The sequence below is a fragment of the Salvelinus alpinus genome, chromosome 16 (genome assembly GCF_045679555.1).
Source record: "Salvelinus alpinus chromosome 16, SLU_Salpinus.1, whole genome shotgun sequence".
Taxonomy (NCBI): domain Eukaryota; kingdom Metazoa; phylum Chordata; class Actinopteri; order Salmoniformes; family Salmonidae; genus Salvelinus; species Salvelinus alpinus.
The window spans coordinates 25,268,398-25,290,269 of record NC_092101.1 but is presented as its reverse complement, the minus strand read 5'-3'; the positions used below and the strand labels follow the sequence as shown (position 1 = coordinate 25,290,269).

The 21,872-nt window shown below is 42.0% G+C and overlaps 1 protein-coding gene across 3 annotated transcripts in view; it reads right to left on the bottom strand.

Annotated features, from left to right (window-relative positions):
* The window catches only part of LOC139541191 (inactive N-acetylated-alpha-linked acidic dipeptidase-like protein 2), a 340,439-nt gene that overhangs the window by 38,277 nt on the left and 280,290 nt on the right, over positions 1-21,872 (bottom strand). For all 3 annotated transcript variants that reach the window (XM_071345568.1, XM_071345567.1, XM_071345569.1), the window contains exon 10: positions 9,450-9,596. In XM_071345568.1, the coding sequence (XP_071201669.1) occupies positions 9,450-9,596 (147 nt within the window). The remainder of the gene's footprint in view (positions 1-9,449; positions 9,597-21,872) is intronic.

Here is a 21,872-nt window from a genome sequence, read left to right as displayed (position 1 = left end):
TCAAATTATTCTGTATTTATGGTAGACTCAAGATAAAGTAATTGATAATCAATGCAGACCTAAGGGCTTATACTATGTTCTCTCTGCAACAGAGGGACCAAATAAATACCATTGGATAAGCAGTGGTTTGATATTAAAACTCCTCTAGGTTATTGAAGGGGGTGTTAAAACACTTTGGAAGCACTTGGTAGCCTTTGATTTTCAGCATGAGGATGTCCTTGGCAAGGAAAACAAGCACCAACTACAATAAATACATTTTTATATTTTAAAGTCTTACACAGGCTGTTGTGTTGTGTTGGAAACAAAAACACAGTCACATTAACTGAAGCAAATGCTTGTTAAACCTTTGACACACAGTACAAAGTAGGCTGTGACACTGTGACATTGTCACACAGAGATTACAAAACGTGCGCCACAACGCAGAGACAGGGGAGCTATGGAACATGGTAACATGATGATTAAAATCCACCACGCATCAGTAATCATCCACAGTCATCTGTACAGTCATTTGCACAGATTCTTAACACTTGTGGTGTACATTCCAATTTATACAACCATGAAACCAATGCCAAAGAAAAATCATTTTGAGGAGTTCATCTTCATGTGTTGACACTTCTACAGTACATCGACATCCATTGAGCCAGGTTTTGTTCTGACGCCCCATGTGTCTACTGGCTCATAGAGCAGCCAGGCCCCTGCCGTGAGGAGCTCCCTGCCCACACACTGTTCCATACAGGCCTGGAAAGTGTTAACTGGTGATTAGGCAGAAGAGCCAAGCTGACCTGAGTTAATGATCTCTCTATCCCCTCACACACACACACTCCCCTTCAGCGCCCACTTTCTGATCGGTCCCAAGGAAGCCTGGGCAGAGTGGAGACACTGCGGAGGGAACGAGGGGTGCTGCCTGCCTGCCTTGATGCTGTTTTACACCGACTCAGAGAGAGACTCAGAAAGAGCCTCTGAATCAATAGAGTAGGTCTGCTGGTGCTGTGTTCATTTCGACTCAGCCAGGGCTCCCACTGAGCTGGGTTTGATTTGATGAGAACTCAGCTGGCTCCCTCTGAAAAAGAGATTGCCACTGGGTGTCACTGGGTGTGCAGGAGATGAGAAAGTCTTAGTGTCAGACTGTACTGCAGTCTGTCTGGGGAATGTGACTGACTGTCAGTCTGAGGGCCTGTCTGTCCTGTTGGAGTAGTGAGGCATGCCAAGACCCATCTTCCTCAACTCTCCTCTGAGAATGGCTTTGCTGCCTCCCTCCATGTTTATTTAAAGGTTACTTCAGTAGCTCCAGCATCACACATCTACATGGTTCTATTGGCATGCATTCTACAGTATATGAATGAATGCATCATATCTGTGACTAGGTGGAGGGTAGAGTATTTGCAAGGAAACACTGACATCTCAACAGCAAGATGGAGGAGAGAGAGAAGAGTTCAGATGAGTACCCCGTGGTGAGGTTCAGACTAGTGGGAGTTCCAATAGGAACAGCACTCGCCTGGGTCATCCTGAGCCCTTCGGAGAACAAACACACGCCACAGCGATTAGCAGACTGGTAGCACCTCCACTCAGCCAGATGTTCAGGCCAGTGTGTGTGTGTGTACTAGGGTTGGGCGATATATCAAAGTAATTTGATTAATTCAAACGTATGTTTTAGCACGATATTCCAAATGCCTTTATCGCAAGAATACAGTTTTTTTTTATGTTTAGTTTTCTATACCCTGACTAATATACTGACTTGCCTAGTTAAATAAAAGTTAAATAAAATAAAATGAATACCCTTTGTCTCAATGAACATTGAGTATCAATGAACATTGATTCTGGAAAATGAATGCTCAGTTTGTCACATGTACCGCTAGCAGCATTGTAGCCACACACTTTTATACTAGCGGTCTAGTCTGTGTTTTATAAAATGTGCAATAATCATAAAAAACTATTATATAAGGAATTGGCAACTCATTCTGAGAAATAAGGTAGGCCACTTGATTTCAACATCTGTACAAAGTGGACAGGCTAACATGCTGTTCAAACAGTTGGAGACAGAAGGGTGTGTTCATAACAATTCAACTGTTAGACCTTGTTAGCTAGCAAATAGATCCAAGTTGTCTAGACTTTAAATACACTGCTCAAAAAAATAAAGGGAACACTAAAATAACACATCCTAGATCTGAATGAATGAACTATTCTTATTAAATACTTTTTTCTTTACATAGTTGAATGTGCTGACAACAAAATCACACAGAAATTATCAATGGAAATCAAATTTATCAACCCATGGAGGTCTGGATTTGGAGTCACACTCAAAATTAAAGTGGAAAACCACACTACAGGCTGATCCAACTTTGATGTAATGTCCTTAAAACAAGTCAAAATGAGGCTCAGTAGTGTGTGTGGCCTCCGCGTGCCTGTATGACCTCCCTACAACGCCTGGGCATGCTCATGATGAGGTGGCGGATGGTCTCCTGAGGGATCTCCTCCCAGACCTGGATTAAAGCATCCGCCAACTCCTGGACAGTCTGTGGTGCAACGTCGCGTTGGTGGATGGAGCGAGACATGATGTCCCAGATGTGCTCAATTGGATTCAGGTCTGGGGAACGGGCGGGCCAGTCCATAGCATCAATGCCTTCCTCTTGCAGGAATTGCTGACACACTCCAGCCACATGAGGTCTAGCATTGTCTTGCATTAGGAGGAACCCAGGGCCAACCGCACCAGCATATGGTCTCACAAGGGGTCTGAGGATCTCATCTCGGTAACTAATGGCAGTCAGGCTACCTCTGGCGAGCCCATGGAGGGCTGTGTGGCCCCCCAAACAAATGCCACCCCACACCATAACTGACCCATCGCCAAACCGGTCATGCTGGAGGATGTTGCAGGCAGCAGAACGTTCTCCACGGCGTCTCCAGACTGTCACGTCTGTCACATGTGCTCAGTGTGAACCTGCTTTCATCTGTGAAGAGCACAGGGCGCCAGTGGCGAATTTGCCAATCTTGGTGTTCTCTGGCAAATGCCAAACGTCCTGCACGGTGTTGGGCTGTAAGCACAACCCCCACCTGTGGACGTCGGGCCCTCATACCACCCTCATGGAGTCTGTTTCTGACCGTTTGAGCAGACACATGCACATTTGTGGCCTGCTGGAGGTCATTTTGCAGGGCTCTGGCAGTGCTCCTTCTGCTCCTTCTTGCACAAAGGCGGAGGTAGTGGTCCTGCTGCTGGGTTGTTGCCCTCCTACGGCCTCCTCCACGTCTCTGATTTTGTGTTTCTATGTTTTGGCCGGGTATGGTTCTCAATCAGGGACAGCTGTCTATCGTTGTCTCTGATTGGGAACCATACTTTAGGTAGCCCTTTTTCCCTCCTTTCGTTGTGGGTAGTTGTTTTTGTTTGTGGCACTATAGCCCTTAAGCTTCACGGTCGTTTTTGTATTGTTTATTGTTTTTGTTGGCGTCATTCCAAAATAAAAGTAATGTGCGCTCAACACGCTGCACCTTGGTCCACTTCTTCCAGCAACGGTCGTGACATGTACTTCGGCTTGTGCTTGGGAGATTGTTTATGAGATCTAGTTGTGATCATTTTCTATAATGCCTGGCTGCTACAAGAAGTTAGTCATTATTAGTGAATGTGTATTATGCATGGTCCTAGTTAAATTTGTAAGAAAAAGGGCATTTTCATAGATGGACTTGACAGCCAGATCAGTATTTATTGCAAAAAAAACAGGTTAAACTATTTTGACAAAATAATGTAATTATTAGTGAGTCTTATGATTGTGAAAGTTATATTTAGCCTAGGTATAATTTCACAAGCCCTGAATTTATTAGATTATTCCTGACTGTTTGAAATGCTGTGTATTTTACTTTTAATTGTACAACAAAGCTTATTCAGTGAAAACATGCAGTATATATCGTGAATCACCCATAAATTAGAAAAAAAATGTAGATATCTTTAGGTCATATCACCCAGCCCTTGTGTGTATGCCTGTGTCCGTGCATGCGTGTGTGTGTTAGCTAAGACTGGCTAAAACACAATGTAACACAGCAGATACTGCTATGCTTGTCATCCTTTATTACTGCTTTGTGATGTGGCCATACATAGACAACATGGAAGCTGGGCCGTTTTGCATGCCGTCTCTCACTTATGATCTTATTACATCCATTGTGCCCACTCTGGGGTTAGCTAGCATACATTGAGGACAAGTGCTTTTGAAGAAACCTGCCTAAAGAGAGAAAACCCCAAAAGAGGACTTCAAAGCAGGCTGTGACTAGGGTAAAAGGCTATACATGAGGGAGTAGGATTCTAGCTCCAGCCAAACACTCCAATGTCATGAAGGAAGGACTCTAAAATAGAAGATAGTAATCACCTTCAACAGCTTGAAAAATAACACAACACTGTTAGAAGACCTACCTAATTCAAATGTGAAATGGAGGCAGTAGGATCAGATAAAATATAGAAAACTGTGAAACAATTGACATGGCTGTTTCTTCTACTTAAAAACATTCCTTTAAAAGGGACAAGCTACAACTAATTTCATAAATAAGGACAAATTGTGTATTTCCCCAGAGTATTCACGTCCCAATGGAACAACTCTCCCATTTCTGGAGGTGGCCCCATTACAAGGCCAATGGAAATGAAAGAGATATAATAATAGAAGAGAATATTTCAATTTAAGACAAAAAAGGTAGTTTCCTCTTCAAACCTTCAAGATATGCTAGACCTTGAAGCGAGAGCAACTGAATAGCTTAAATATGTTAAATGCTTTTCTCCTCTTTCATGGAACCAATAGATAATTGCATTTTCTGTAGGATAACACATTTTCTGTAGGAGTACAGGAGGTTCTATGTTTGCCTGTGTTAAGAACAAGAGGAAGATTCATTCAGTAAGGCCTATTGTTTTAGACACAACTAATGTTGTTTACATGGTGCATTGTATTCCTAAACAGGTATTTGCAATCTCTTTTGCACCTTTGCAGCTCAGACACACCTTTCTCTTTATTGAGTAAAACATAGACTCATTAAGCAACAATAGGTTACTTTTGATTGCTCTTCGATTACACATTAATTGTCCAATCTGAGTTTGAATTGCCAAGGCCCAGACTCCATTGATTTCCCTTCCCTTTGGCCCTATCCCTCGGTGTGCATTAAATACAATGACCTACTGTATTGACTGGTGTCCAAAATCCTATCAACAGTCTACAACATTATATGGACCACTTTGTAAAACCCTAACCCCTAATGGCATTACATTATGTCAATCGTAATATCGGCACCCAGAACCAAATCTCACCCGCGTGCTGGTTTCAATTGTCATGAGATGTCAATGGTCAATGAAAAAAAGTGTGATAAGGCATGATGTTCAATGTAAGAAGACCAAAGTGTGTGTTTCATACCAGAAGAGTGCTTTCAGTAAAAGGGTCACCGCCATGTGTTAGAGCCAGATGGTGGGATACGCAGTAGCCAAGCCCAGCTCAGTTACTTGTCACTGCAATGAGGTAGAGCAGCGGATGGGCCGGGCCGGAGCAGAGGCAGAGCCAATTGATCAGCAGACTACTGGGTGCAGCCTCCCTCCCTGCCCCATCCAGCTGCAGCCACTTCACACTGCTAATTAGATTATCTCAGCGTACACTGGTAAAGCACCTCAGGACAGGAATTCTGAAAACTGCTGTAACACTGCTGCAACCGGCAACCTGAACACAGCCAACGAGCCGGGCAACGTCCGAAGGGCGTGAGGAGAGGGGCGTTTGCATGTGTCATAATGAGGGGATGTGTCATGGCGCTGTTTGGGAGAACCAGGGGAATATGAGGATGACTAGACACAGAATTCTGTTTGATGGTTGTGTTTCAGGGTCATAGTCCACACAAATGGAAACCAAACAGTATAACCAAAGTGTGGTCTTGTTTGACATTTCCAAGGGTCATTTCTCTAGCTAGCCTGAAAATCACATTACTTGGTATCATAACATTTGCGGTGTCCGGACAGCCCTTCTCAGGACTCAGCGAGTAGAAAATGGGTTGACAGGTTTTGGCATACCACACCTCTGGACTGTGATCGATAGTGACCTCCAAAGCAGGGCGACTGAGACACAGTCAGTCAGTCAGTCTATTGGAGCCATCTGGTGAGAGAGTCTCTGGAGCAGCAACAGAGAGGAGCCTGGGTAGGCTCCCTGACCAGTCACATCCACTTAGACTAAAATGAGTGCAATTCTGAAAAAACACAGACGCAAGCTAATGTTTATAGCTGGCAATCTTGCCCAAAACAAGTTGTGTTTGTATTTTGAAACCCTCTTTAAACATGATAAAACAGCTGGCATGGTGTTTGTTGATTCCATTTTGATGCATTCTTACAAATGTTTTTAAATTGTTAAATGTTGTTGTAATTTGTCAGCTACAGTTTGAACATTGGACATCAAACTGTGTGTAGGGAATGCAGAAGGCACACACACACGTGGTTCAATTATTTGAATTACATTTCAGTCATTTCTTTTCTGTGACCTCAATGCAAACATTGCACCTTTCTTCTCTAGAGAAAAATCAGATCCAGCCTGAACTGTGAGATGTAGTAGGGAGTTGTAGTTTCCAACAGGCCAATATTCTACGTCGTTTAGCGCATAAATGTGGTAATTAACTCCAATGACCATAATCCATTGCGCATCCACATGTCCGGTCTGTGTTTCTTTTAAGTCTGCTACAGAAGAGAAAAGAATGGTGATGGTGAGAGGATGTGGAGAGCAGCTGTTGCTTTGCGAGGTACATTCATTATTGCGAAGAACTACTAAATAGTGATTTTGTCAGACAGTAGCTCTAAAAACATGATGACTGAATAAATAATAAAGTTAGCAAATAAAACAAATGTAATATACACAACAACTTAAATGTTTATAAGCAATAATGGGCAGACTTTTATTAATTGTTTTATTCTGTGTTATGGCATTCAACCCAAATAATCAAACCCCAAATCGAAAGCCATTATAATTTTTTCTAATCGAACCGACCTCAAAAAGCACGAATCGCTCAGCACTAACACACACACACACACACACACAATGACGGCAAGGAGAGCCTTTAAGCTAGTGTGTCATTTCAAATCTGACTCAGATGCATCCTCAAGCTGTTGGCTGCACAGGAGAGCCTTGTGATGAGCCTGGTCCCACATTGCAGTCTGTGGCTCAGGAATCTAATTCATCTGGCTCTAATTCAGCCCGATGTGTTGAATGCCAGGAAAAGGTTACTTTTACAGTTTAAAGCACACCAGTGTCACTGGGCTGATGCTTAGCCAGGCATGTTGTGAGGAAGAGACAGATGTACACATGAGTATGGAGGAAGTGTCATCACTGTGCAGTGAGCACAGCTACACTCCCTAACGGGGGAAAAGTTTGGCACTCCATTTGTTTATAAACTTTGCTTCCTTACTCAGCACTCTATAGCAGTAAAATAGGAGAAAAGGAAAAATATAATATGTTCTACAGTGAGTGTGAAAAATTGTATTCAAACCCTATCATATATAAACTGGTTAAAATCAGCAGAGGCCCAAATATGTTTTACTTTGATCTCTGAGGGTGATGAAAAGTTAAATGTTTGGTAGCACTTGACGCCACAACAATTTATGACACCAAGTTATGTCATAAAAGCTGACATAACATGGTCATAACATATATATTACATTATTTGATGGCTGATTATGACACCTACATAAGAGTGTCAAAACCTACATTTATTCAAATGCGTTTCTTCCCTGCTGAGAAGTTTCCTTTCGTTTGAAAATGTGTTTCTTAAATCCGTTGCTGTTGTTGTAATTAATTCTTTACAGTCATGTTTTTTCCCCATCATATTTTAAATAACTTGTAGAAAATACACTTGACTCTGTCATGAAGCATTATGACCATCCTGTGTCACTTTACTTGGACTAAGAAAATACACTTTAAGAAGCCTTAAGACCATCGTAATCATATAAGCCAGATAGGCCTATCACGTACATGCCCTTATATCAGTCATTAGTCAAAAAGGGGTCTTGTCCTGCTCCTGAAATCTGCTCCTGCATTCATCCCAGTCATCAGCAATAGAGCATTGGGGTGTCTGACATCAATGTTTGCGCATTTACAATGATAATTTAATAAGTTCAATTTAAAAAATATATACAGCATAAACTTACTGTTGACATGTAGGCTATGGTGTAATGGAATGTTTTGATTGTGCGGTAGGTTTTGACACGCTTATATAGGTGTCATAACCAGCCATAAAATAACGCAATATTTGTCATAATAGGCCCAAATATATGCGTCATGACAGTGTTATGACCATATTATAAAAGGTTATGACAAGTTATGTCAGCTGTTATGACATTATGACAGTGTCATAACTAGTTATGAAGCTGGGTTTCAAGTAAAGTGTTACCAAATTGTTTTGTCTAAATCTATACAGCACAGTATTCAGTGATTTCAAGACATTTAAAGCTTAGCTGACTTAAATCAGTTCTGCCAGTGGCAGACATTTAACAAGATATCATCTTCCCTTTTTAAAGTTGGGGAAGTTATTTCAGGTGAGCGCTGTTCAGACGGTGAGGAGTCTGCATCATTAACGTGTAAAGCACCAGAGGCCTGCGTCTACCAGATGTGTGAGCTGAGGATGCAAATTATTTCATCTCCACCACTCATCAACAGGAGGCGTGAAATGGAGGCAAGACGGGCCCTGGTGGCAGATGTCATACTGACAGGGTCTGATGGCGACAGACAGTCACATAGACATGTATCTGGCTGAACTGAGATACACTGCATCATTTGCATAGGGAAATGACGTTGCAAAAGAGGCAAGAATGCATGTTGAATAACGATGCCCACATCAACAGAACAACGTAGAGATATAAATGGGCTTCTAGCAAAAACAAAAACGGCTACATTATATTTCCATACAGATGGCATTCAAAAGAACAAGAGACACACAAATATCTGAGGAGACTTTCGAGACAGATCATCGTGTAAACTTTGGAAAGAGCTGCATACTGGGAGGCGGACTCAACAGCCTTAAATACTGACTGTAATGAGTGTGTACTTGTCGAAACTGTATGAGGCAAGGCAACAGATGTTAAACGGGAGTACAAAATGTGCACTGGACCACGTTCTTGTCACAATCCCAGTCATTCTGGTAGAGAACATCTGCTCGTTTCCAAACACATAAGTGCCAGCGTATCTAGCATCTACATGTCTGCTTATAGGAAATCCTAGAGTGAAATACATCACATTTCCTCAAAAATATATGCCCTCAATTTTAGCACACAACCCAATTCAGGATAATACCTTTAAACCAGGTGTCATTGACATAGCAATAGACAATCACACTTAACAAACTAGTCAACAAGGAGGAAAATCTTTAATTCACCTATAATGTTTGTAAATAATGGAGAAATCATCTATTACTACCAGACCCTATCATAAAATGTTATGCTTCTGTTTGTGTATGGGTCTCAGTACCTCTTCTGCTTTGGTCTGTTCAAATGCAAACTCCATAGTAGGGACAGCGAGGTGGTTGGCAAAGAAGCTGACGTCCCCAGGGATCTGTAGGGAGCTGACATTTGGTCCAGGGCAGTTTCCACCTCGAATACAGCTCAGCAGCTGCCTCTGAAAGGTAACAACAGACAGAGAGAGATAAAGAGAGAGAGGAGGGATGTGAAAGAGATTTGTCATTAAATAGAGAAGAGTAGTTTAGCAGAATACAAGGACTAGAGGGGAAGGGAAAGGCTGAAAACAATAGCACAATAGTTTTATAAATGCAGACAGATTGAACTGAGACAGAGAGAAAGCCAGAGAGACAGATATTCAGAGAGATACTGTAGATCTGGCAGTATGGTAGCAGAGGCTGAGTCCCGGCTGCTGTTTGTGAATGCAGCTCCAGAGGCTTTGAAACAGAAGCTGTGGGGAACAGTTTCTAATAAATGTTTTCGAAAAAGCTGAAATGAAGGTTTAAGTTTAAAGGTTTACTGTGTCTTGGTGTAACAGTCCCCCTGGATGTACTGTGGGAGGATGAGGAGGTAGTTTGGCAAAAATATGAGCCTCTAGAAATGTTCAACGCAGAAAGGGGAGATGAATAGCATCCTCGACGTTACTCTGGACCCTGATCTCTCTTTTGACGAACATATCAAGATTGTTTCAAGTACCGCTTTTTTCAATCTACGTAACATTGCAAAAATCAGAAACTTTCTGTCCAAAAATGATGCAGAAAAATGTATCCATGCTTTTGTTACTTCTAGGTTAGACTACTGCAATGCTCTACTTTCTGGCTACCCGGATAAAGCACTAAATAAACTTCAGTTAGTGCTAAATATGGCTGCTCGAATCCTGACTAGAACCAAAAAATTTGATCATAAGTGCTAGCCTCCCTACACTGGCTTCCTGTTAAGGCAAGGGATGATTTCAAGGTTTTACTGCTAACCTACAAAGCATTACATGGGCTTGCTCCTACCAATTTTTCCGATTTGGTCCTGCCGTACATACCTACACGTACGCTACGGTCACAAGACACAGGCCTCCTAATTGTCCCTAGAATTTCTAAGCAAACAGCTGGAGGCAGGGCTTTCTCCTATAGAGCTCAATTTTTATGGAATGGTCTGCCTACCCATGTGAGAGACGCAGACTCGGTCTCAACCTCTAAGTCTTTACTGAAGACTCATCTCTTCAGTAGGTCATATGATTGAGTGTAGTCTGGCCCAGGAGTGTGAAGGTGAACGGAAAGGCTCTGGAGCAACGAACCGCCCTTGCTGTCTCTGCCTGGCTGGTTCCCCTCTCTCCACTGGGATTCTCTGCATCTAACCCCATTACAGGGGCTGAGTCACTGGCTTACTGGTGCTCTTTAATGCCGCCCCTAGGAGGGGTGCGTCACTTGAGTGGGTTGAGTCGCTGACGTGGTCTTCCTGTCTGGGTTGGTGCCCCCCCCCCCTGGGTTGTGCCGTGGCGGAGATCTTTGTGGGCTATACTCGGCCTTGTCTCAGGATGGTAAGTTGGTGGTTGAAGTTATCCCTCTAGTGGTATGGGGGCTGTGCTTTGGCAAAGTGGGTGGGGTTATATCCTGCCTGTTTGGCAGGATATAGAGGACTGGCAACCCCTCATAGCCTGGTTCCTCTCTAAGAACTCTAGGTTTCTTCCTAGGTTTTGGCCTTTCTAGGGAGTTTTTCCTAGCCACCGTGCTTCTACACCTGCATTGCTTGCTGTTTGGGGTTTAAGGCTGGGTTTCTGTACAGCACTTTGAGATATCAGCTGATGTAAGAAGGGCTATATAAATCAATTTGAATAGCATGCATTTTAAAGGTACCAGCATGTACCAAAAATACCAGACAAATCAGGAACAAACAGAAATCCAAACCAATTAACAGATCTTACTGTACAAACAGAATGAGCATATTTAAATGGATCTCAATTTGACCTTTGGCATCATGTTTATACCAGGTAACTCAGGGGGGACTACACAGTACCAACATTACAGAAAACATACTCAAACAGAAACAAGAATCTGAGAGGAAGTATCCAACCACTGTAAGAGACTCAATGAAAGGGCAGCAGGGGCCATTCAATTCCAGATAAAGCTAAGAATCTTGGAGAAAGGAAACTCAATAGCACGGAGATTGAGAGGAGAGAAGGGAGAGAATGGGTCATTCTGTCCTGTGTTGCCTTGCCTCCCTCCTTCTCCCAATCAATATTTAATTTATTTGTCTGCTATGATAACGAGATAGTGAAATCATTGTTTATATATTTGTGCTTAAATGATCCTGCAGCCGAGAGGAGACTGGAGTTTGGCGTGCAGCCAGAGCAGCTGTGGGCCATCCCCTATGCAGCATCCACTCCTCTGTACTACAGTACACTACCCAGACGATGCATTAGATCACGCTGTAGCAGCGCCACCTGTAACCATCAGTTAACCAGGCTTTTATCAATTCACAATGCTCACAGTACACTGCCCTGCATAAGCTGTTATAGACTGGTTCCCATTCCAGAGATAAAAAACAACAGCTGACTACTTCTCGTAATGGCATTCTGCTAAAGGGAAGGAAATGTACACTGTTATGAATGTTTACATATACAGTTGAAGTCGGAAGTTTACATACACCTTAGCCAAATACATTTAAACTCAGTTTTTTACAATTCCTGACATTTAATCCAAGTAAAAATTCCCTGTTAGGATCGCCACTTATTTTAAGAATGTGAAATGTCAGAATAATAGTAGAGAGAATGGTTTATTTCAGCTTTTATTTCTTTCATCACATTCCCAGTGGGTCAGAAGTTTACATACACTCAATTAGTATTTGGTAGCATTGCCTTTAAATTGTTTAACTTGGGTCAAACGTTTTGGGTAGCCGTCCACAAGCTTCCCACAATAAGTTGGGTGAATTTTGGCCCATTCCTCCTGACAGAGCTGGTGTAACTGAGTCAGGTTTGTAGGCCTTCTTGCTCGCACAAGCTTTTTCAGTTCTGCCCACACATTTTCTATGGGATTGAGGTCAGGGCTTTGTGATGGCCACTCCAATACCTTGACTTTGTTGTCCTTAAGCCATTTTGCCACAACTTTGGAAGTATGCTTGGGGTCATTGTCCATTTGGAAGACCCATTTGCGACCAAGCTTTAACTTCCTGACGGATGTCTTGAGATGTTGCTTCAATATATCCACATAATTTTCCTTCTTCATGATGCCATTTATTTTGTGAAGTGCACCAGGCCCTCCTGCAGCAAAGCACCCCCACAACATGATGCTGCCACCCCCGTGCTTCACGGTTGGGATGGTGTTCTTCGGCTTGCAAGCGTCCCCCTTTTTCCTCCAAATATAATGATGATCATTATGGCCAAACTATTTTTGTTTCATCAGACCAGAGGACATTTCTAGAAAAAGTACGATCTTTGTCCCCATGTGCAGTTGCAAACCATGGTCTGGCTTTTTTATGGCGATTTTGGAGCAGTGGCTTCTTCCTTGCTGAGCGGCCTTTCAGCTTATGTCGATATAGGACTCGTTTTACTGTGGATATACAGTAGATACTTTTGTACCGGTTTCCTCCAGCATCTTCACAAGGTCCTTTGCTGTTGTTCTGGGATTGATTTGCACTTTTCTTACCAAAGTACGTTCATCTCTAGGAGACAGAACGCATCTCCTTCCTGAGCGGTATGACGGCTGTGTGGTCCCATGGTGTTAATACTTGCGTACTATTGTTTGTACATATGAACGTGGTACCTTCAGGCGTTTGGAAATTGCTCCCAAGGATGAACCAGACTTGTGGAGGTCTTGGCTGATTTCCCCATGATGTCAAGCAAAGAGGCACTGAGTTTGAAGGTAGGCCTTGAAATAAACTCAGCAAAAAAAGAAACTTCTCTTTTTCAGGACCCTGTCATTCAAAGATAATTCGTAAAAATCCAAATAACTTCACAGATCTTCATTGTAAAGGGTTTAAACACTGTTTCCCATGCTTGTTTAAAATGACCCATAAACAATTAATGAACTTGCACCTGTGGAAAGGTCATTAAGACACTAACAGCTTAGGCAATTAAGTGCACAGCTATGAAAACTTAGGACACTCACTTTCTACTGACTCTGAAAAACACCAAAAGAAAGATGCCAAGGGTCCCTGCTCATCTGTGTGAACGTGCCTTAGGCATGCTACAAGGATGCATGAGGACTGCAGATGTGGCCAGGGCTATAAATTGCAATGTCAGTACTGTGAGACGCCTAAGACAGAGCTACAGGGAGACAGGACGGACAGCTGATTGTCCTCGCAGTGGCAGACCACGTGTAACAACACCTGCACAGGATCGGTACATCCGAACATCACACCTGCGGGGACAGGTACAGGATGGCAACAACAACTGCCCAAGTTACACCAGGAACGCACAATCCCTCCATCAGTGCTCAGACTCTCCACAATAGGCTGAGAGAGGCTGGAATGAGGGCTTGTAGACCTGTTGTAAGGCAGGTCCTCACCAGACATCACCGGAAACAACGTCAACTACGGGCACGTCGCTGGACCAGACTGGACTGGCAAAAAGTGCTTTTCACTGACGAGTCGCGGTTTTGTCTCACCAGGGGTGATGGTCGGATTTGCGTTTATCGTCGAAGGAATGAGCGTTACACCGAGGCCTGTACTATGGAGCGGGCTCGATTTGGAGATGGAGGGTCGTCCGTCATGGTCTGGGGCGGTGTGTCACAGCATCATCGGACTGAGCTTGTTGTCATTGCAGGCAATCGCAACGCTGTGCATTACAGGGAAGACATCCTCCTCCCTCATGTGGTTCCCTTCCTGCAGGCACATCCTGACATGACCCTCCAGCATGACAATGCCACCAGCCATACTGCTCGTTCTGTGTGTGATTTCCTGCAAGACAGGAATGTCAGTGTTCTGCCATGGCCAGCGAAGAGCCCAGATCTCAATCCCATTGAGCACGTCTGGGACCTGTTGGATCGGAGGGTGAGGGCTAGGGCCATTCCCCCCAGAAATGTCCGGGAACTTGCAGGTGCCTTGGTGGAAGAGCGGGGTAACATCTCACAGCAAGAATTGGCAAATCTGGTGCAGTCCATGAGGAGGAGATGCACTGCAGTACTTAATGTAGCTGGTGGCCACACCAGATTCTGACTGTTACTTTTGATTTTGACCCCACCTTTGTTCAGGGACACATTATTCCATTTCTGTTAGTCACATGTCGGTGGAACTTGTTCAGTTTATATCTCAGTTGTTGAATCTTGTTATGTTCATACAAATATTTAAGTTTGCTGAAAATAAATGCAGTCAACAGTGAGAGGACGTTTCTTTTTTGCTGAGTTTACATCCACAGGTACACCTCCAATTGACTGCAGTGATGTCAATTAGCCCACCAGAAGCTTCTAAAGCCATGACATAATTTTCGGGAATTTTCCAAGCTGTTTAAAGGCACAGTCAACTTAGTGTATGCAAAACTTCTGACCCACTGTAATTGTAATAATGTGAATTATAAGTTAAATAATCTGTCTGCAAACAATTGTTGGAAAAATGACTTGTGTCATGCACAAAGTAGATGTCCTAACCGACTTTCCAAAACTATAGTTTGTTAACAAGAAATGTATGGAGTGGTTGAAAAACGAGTTTTAATGACTCCAACCTAAGTGTATGTAAACTTCCGACTTCAACAGTATTATCCCTGTATGTAATGGCGATTAGAGAAGGTTTTTTCCTTGTACAGGTGCTGTAAATCTTGTAATGGCACTGTATTTTCTGCAATCCACCTCTAATCGACTCATATTGACTGGGGAGTGCCCTGCAGTGTGTGAACACAGGCCTCAGAGGGCTAACTGATCAATGGATCCTTTAATAGGCAACTTAACTGGATTACTGTGATGCACACTGACATGCTGTCTGACTCTGAACAAAAATACAGTGGGTGGTGAACAACATAAAGAAATGGGCAGTAGAATCTGTGGCCATGTGTGATGCATTCAGATAATGTCAATGTTTTGACATGTTCTGCTACAGTAAATGGCATATATTTTGTACGTATGTAAAAGCATAATCATTGGCCTAGTTCTGACTTCAAGGAAAAGTGGGATACATTTTGAGATTCAGGTCCTCAGAGGATGTGTTTTCAATAGTATAACTTGTAGAAGGAAGGGAAACGCTGCTACGGTACACAATAGTAGATCTTTGTGAATAGAAGGTGCTCTTTGGTAAAAGGGGTATAGGTCATAAAAAAAAAAAAAAAAAGGAGGACCAAGGAACTCTTCATTTAATTAAAGGGAAACTTCACCACTAGACACTATTTGGGGTGTCTTCCTACATAATTATGAATGATGAGAGGGTGTTTATGAAATAATTATGCACTGTAGCTGTATTTTTGCGCTGGGATAGTTCAATCAATTGTATCATTGGTTGATTGAGCATAATGTCTGAAATAAAAATAAATGGAGGGATGTTTTGTAGCAATTATTGTGGCCTTTGTGTTTTGCCGATTGCGCGATCATGCTAGAAGTGACTATATATGGTTGTTCTTGTTCAGTAGGGCCATTGGACTTGTCTCAACAATGTTCCTATCTGCCAGGACATTGCAGAATATCTATTTTCCCTGGCTTTGTAAAGACTACAGCCTGACGGGAGCCCTGCTTCCTTGTTCCCACCCTCAAAGGCAGCCTTTTCAAAACGGGGGAAGTGCTAGTCTACAAGTTCACTGGAGTTGTTACCGTGCACTATCTATCCGAGATGGCTAAATAATTAGCTACAATGGCTTCTTCTGATGATTCCTCTTTACATGAAGAGCTGGACGACGAAACATTTTTGAAGAATGAGTTGAGACAGCGAGAAAAAAAATTGCGAGGACTAATGAGGGCAAATTTCAAACAAGTCATTTGTTTTGCTGTTGGTAGTTAGCTAGCAATATTACCTCTTCTTTTTTTTTTTTTTTTTTTTTTTTTTACACGAGGCAGTGTTATTCAGTACAGTACAATTTGGTAATCAATTCAGCCATAATGGGGTTTGTTAGTACCACTACAAGCCAAACTAGCCTAGTTAGCTAGCTAGCTGTATACGTAAAATGTACTGTAGTCTAATGTTGTAGCTAGTTAGCCTAGCTAGCCTCAGTGCCTCTCGTTAGGAACAAAACTGGAGAAATGTTTTGATGATGGTGGAGAGTAAAGGAATGACTTTGGCTTTATGACTCATATTAGTCTTGGAGTAACTATGCCTGGTGTTATAGCTAGCTAGCCAGCTACTGTGTGTATGTGGGATGTCTCATATTCTACACCATGCTCAACCTCTTGCAGAAGATTTGTATGTACTGCAAGTCTCCTGGAGAGACATGAAGTCGCTCTGGATAAGAGCGTCTGCTAAATGACTTAAATGTAAATGTAAATGTAAGACTGATCATGAAGATATGTAAAACATGAAGACTGAAGTGTAACCATAAAATAAACCATGTTCATCTGTAAACAAAAAAGTTACAGTAGACTGGTATGTGTTTTGTTACACTTAGAGTCAATAATGGGGCATTGAGACGGGCTGTTAGCAAAGATGTGAAAAGTTTGAGGGGGGCTTGAACTGTAGACAGTCTAGTGGTGGTGTATTGATGTGGATGAGCACATACAGTTGTGCTGTTGAGTAGACAAGCACTGCCAGCAATAGAGTGAATAGGCTAGAAGAGTATACTAACACCCCTCTCTCCCATGCCAAAGAACTGACGGCAAGGGTGTGAAAAGTTTTAGGAGCACTTGTCTTGTAGACAGTTTAGTGTATTGGGGATTTTGTTTTCTCTAGAGGGTATTGTGCTTTTATAAATACCTTTGGCTGTCCTGGCTCGTTTCAAAGTCAGATGACGTTGAGCTTATTCCAGGGTGAAAGCTTTCATCCGATGTGTTTACAGGCTCTGTACTACTAAATTCAAGGTCATCAGCAGCAGGATTCAGAGATGTGGACTCGAGTCGCAAATTTTACGACTTGACTTGGCAAAAAATACAAAAAACTTGCCACTTCGACTTGAGCATCTATAACTTGTGACGTGACTTGAGCTGTATGACTCAATTTGTCATCTTGCGCACAATGTAGGCCTATCTGTTCTTTATATCGGAGTGCTGCAGGTTATGTGCATTCTGTTCTGTGTCTTGACCAATCAGATTCACGGAAATCACAGGTTTCGCTACGGGCACAATGCTCCTCATTTAGCAAAGGGCAAGCCACTCCACTGTCGTCTCGTATTTATTTAGCAAACGTGATAACACATCACTCCTGACAGACACAAGCAATAACTCTTCACGGAAATATTGCAGCAGCCTACAACTAAACTGTACGGGAAGAAAACACGATTTTTCCAGTCTGATCAACTAGGCTACTGATAACAACCGCAGCTGCATAGGCTACAGCCAATGCACCCTGTCCCCTCTGGCCCGGGTAAACAAAATGGTAATGTTATGTAACCTATTTATAGCCCATTTATTTGTATTAGGAGAACATTTGATCAAATTTGGTTTAGGCTATATTCAAACTTGGGCTGGCTGGCTAGGCAACCTTGACCTTTTCAATCCAAAATTATTAACTAAAATGAATTGAACACATTACCGATTACATAAATAGACTGTGAGTAAATTTTAATTGCAGATGATATAGGCCTATACGATGTAAACCTGCATAACGCAAGCTCAGCCCTGTGAGCTCTACTGCCCAATTGCAGAGGTTGTGTCTGTGTAAAGAAAAGTTGTAAAATATAATGAATATGAACAAGTACAAGGTTGCTGCAGTTTGACAGGGTTTTCATTCTTCCTAGGGACAGGTTTTTCCAGAATTTCTTTAAAACCATGTGACCTGTTTAGAAAATATCTGTATACCTAAGCAGCAGATGCTTGTGAAGAGCATTGGGCCAGTAACTGAAAGGTCAATAGTTCAAATCCCCAAGCTGACTAGGTGAAAAATCTGTCTTTGTGCCCTTGAGCAAGACACTTAACCCTAATTGTTCCTGTAAGTCACTCTGGATAAGTGTCTGCTAAATGTAAATCTGGTCCCACTACCATCACTGCCCATATAAAAAATCTTTGCACAACTGATTAATCACTAACAGACCCTATAGAGTTAGGAAAAGCTCCAGGCCAAAGGGAAAACAATTTGCCCCACCACTCTGAAAAGCATACATTACACTTTTAAAAGACAGAGGCAAACCATAGAGAAACTAAGGGAGTTTTTTTTAAGTGAACATGAATAGGTACCAATAAGTACATTATGATTGAAAGCACCACACTAGCCAGGGACAGGTTTGATAGAGCCTCATAAGCACAGGCTGTGTGATGCTGCAAGTCTCTTCCTGCCCTGCACAATTAATCCACTCTCACTGGCTCAATATAAAGCATCAACTTTGTAGGCCTATCTGTAGGCCTACCTCCCTGTTCACCCATGACTGTGTGGCCATGCATGCCTCCAACTCGATCATGAAGTTTGCAGACGACACAACAGTAGTAGGCTTGATCACCAACAACGACGAGACAGCCTATAGGGAGGAGGTGAGGGCACTCGGAGTGTGGTGTCATGAAAACAACCTCTCACTTAACATCAACAAAACAGAGTAGATGATCGTGGACTTCAGGAAACAGCAGAGGGAGCACCCCCCTATCCACATAGATGGGACAGCAGTGGAGAAGGTGGAAAGTTTCAAGTTCCTCGACGTTCACATCACGGACAAACTAAAATGGTCCACCCATACAGACAGTGTTGTGAAGAAGGCGCAACAGCACCTCAACCTCAGGAGGCTGAAGAAATGTGGCTTGTCACCTAAAACCCTCACAAACTACTACAGATGGACAATTGAGAGCATCCTGTCTGGCTGTATCACCGCCTGGTACGGCAACAGCACACCAACATCACCCGATGTCACAGGAAGGCCAAAAAGATCATCAAGGACAACAACCGACCGAGCCACTGTCTGTTCACCCCGCTACCATCCAGAAGGCGAGGTCAGTACAGGTGCATCAAAGCTGGGACTGAGAGACTGAAAAATAGCTTCTATCTCAAGGTCATCAGACTGTTAAACAGCCATCACTAACACAGAGAGGCTGCTGCCTACATACAGACTTGAAATCATTGTCCACTAACAAATGGATCAGTAGTCACTTTATTAATGCCACTTTAATAATGATGTTTACATATCTTGCGCTACTCATCCCAGATGTATATACTGTATTTTATACCATCTATTGCATCTTGTCTATGCCGGTCAGTCATGGCCCATCCATATATTTATATGTACATATTCTTATTCCATCCCTTTAGATTTGTGTGTATTAGGTAGTTGTTGTGGAATTGTTAGATTACTTGCTAGATATTGCTGCATTGTTGGAACTAGAAACACAAGCATTTCGCTACACTCGCAATAATATCTGCTAACCATGTGTATGTGACCAATACAATTTGATTTGATTTGATTTGTTAACCTAATATTGGTAACAAGAAAGCAATAATAGCAGGATGATTTTGTTCTGCAAAGCCAACCTGGACTCAGGGGTAGACAAAACATAGTAAACGAAAATCCAGGATGCTTAAACCACTGGGCACAGACATCAGTTCAACATCTAGTTTTGATTTACATTTGGTTGTTGTCTTACTAACATAAATTCAACATGAAATCAACAAAAAGGGTCACCATGTCATTGGATTTAGGTTAAAAGTTGGGTTAAAAAAAATACTTTACGTTGATTACTTTTTTATAATCATATCACGTTTCCATGTTGATTCAACATTATGACATTGAATTCATATGATATGTTACGAATTACAATTAGTATGATATGTTACAAATTCCAAATCGTACAATATGTTTCAAATTTGCAATACGTATGCTATGTTACGAATTCCAATATGTTGTGGCTAACATGAACATGTCTAACTTGCACCGTTATGTAATTATTAAGAGACTAGATACAAATAGCTAATCCTGGCGACCAATGTCAAAGGATTAATTTATTGAGGTAAACAGATCAGGGATGTCAAGGTGGTACCCAAGCATATGCTATGTCTACAGTGTATATAACAACTACCAATAGACCTACTACATTATAAGCGTACAGTCAATCAAAGAATTACTCTCTAAAGCGAGGAATGCATTTACTCAATTCAACTAATATAATTTATTAGTCACAAAATAATTTGCACTCAAAAAATTACAGTGTTAATGAAATAGATGATACATTACAGAATAGTAAATTACTGTCACCAATAGGCTAAACTTAATGTGGTCTTCAGTTCAGAATAATCTCTAAGAGAAAAAACAATGTGTGTGATACACAGGAGCATGCTAAGAAGTTCTCAAAGTATGAACAAATTCACTGTCCTTTTAACCAAATTCAAGCAGAAACTCACGCCCAACCTGAATTAAAATGTCTTTGCTAGTAAAATCGATAGACTGGAACAACACACCCAGATTGTAATTTAATCAACTCGATTTAAATGATAAGAGTGCACCCCTGTGTCGCTCTTCTTTGAACTATACGCCATCCGACAAACAAAATAACAGTTTCCCTGTAACAATAAATCCATAGGACTTACAGTACAATAACACATATCAACATTCGTAGCTCTTTGTGGACTCTTGAAATAATCCAAACATGACAATTTCATTCACACAGTAACATTAATTTAGTCAATTTCACGTTTTCATCTGTTTTCATACCTCCTACATTGTCCGTAATCCCAAGGTTCTGTGGGAACGTTCTTCCCCGGAGAAAGCCACAGATAAGGTATGTTTGACCCTTTAATAGCCTACAGATGGTCAGCCAAAATGTTCATAAAACGTGATTGAGTGGGCCTGGGCCTCGGCGCCTGCAAGTCACCAGTTGCGAGTTTCACCTTCTCTCATTCTTTTGTTTTTCTCACAAAATGGCCTTAGATCTTTCACCATTGGTATGCTAATGTTGGGTGCTGTAAACTGAGATGCTAATACATTTTATTAATTTTTTTTTTCAAATATACTGTTTTTATGATGCAGCGATCTTTGATATCTTTTATGTATATCTGATTCATTTGCTAAAACCACATCTGAAGTTGCTATTGACTAATCCAATCAGATAAAATAAAATGTTACGCTCATTAAAATGTAAATTCATGTGAATTACGCTGTGATGTGTTGGTGTACCTTCAGTTCTGTGTTTTGCTCTTACAAAGAAAAATGGAAGCATTCCTTTCTAGCTTGCTTGCCTAAGGACATGTGCATGTCTAAAGATGAAGACTACTACCCGCCAAAAGGACATTTCTGATGTGATGCCGCTAGGTCCATGAACTGCTGGTCAGAAGATCGTTTACAGTGATTACAGTGCTGGCCAACCCGTTTTGAACACTTCTGTCTGACGCAGAATCAGATGTGTTCAGGGGAGGATTATATAAGGCGACCCAGCCCCCAAAGTGACTCTTTACACTGTATGTAAGGATT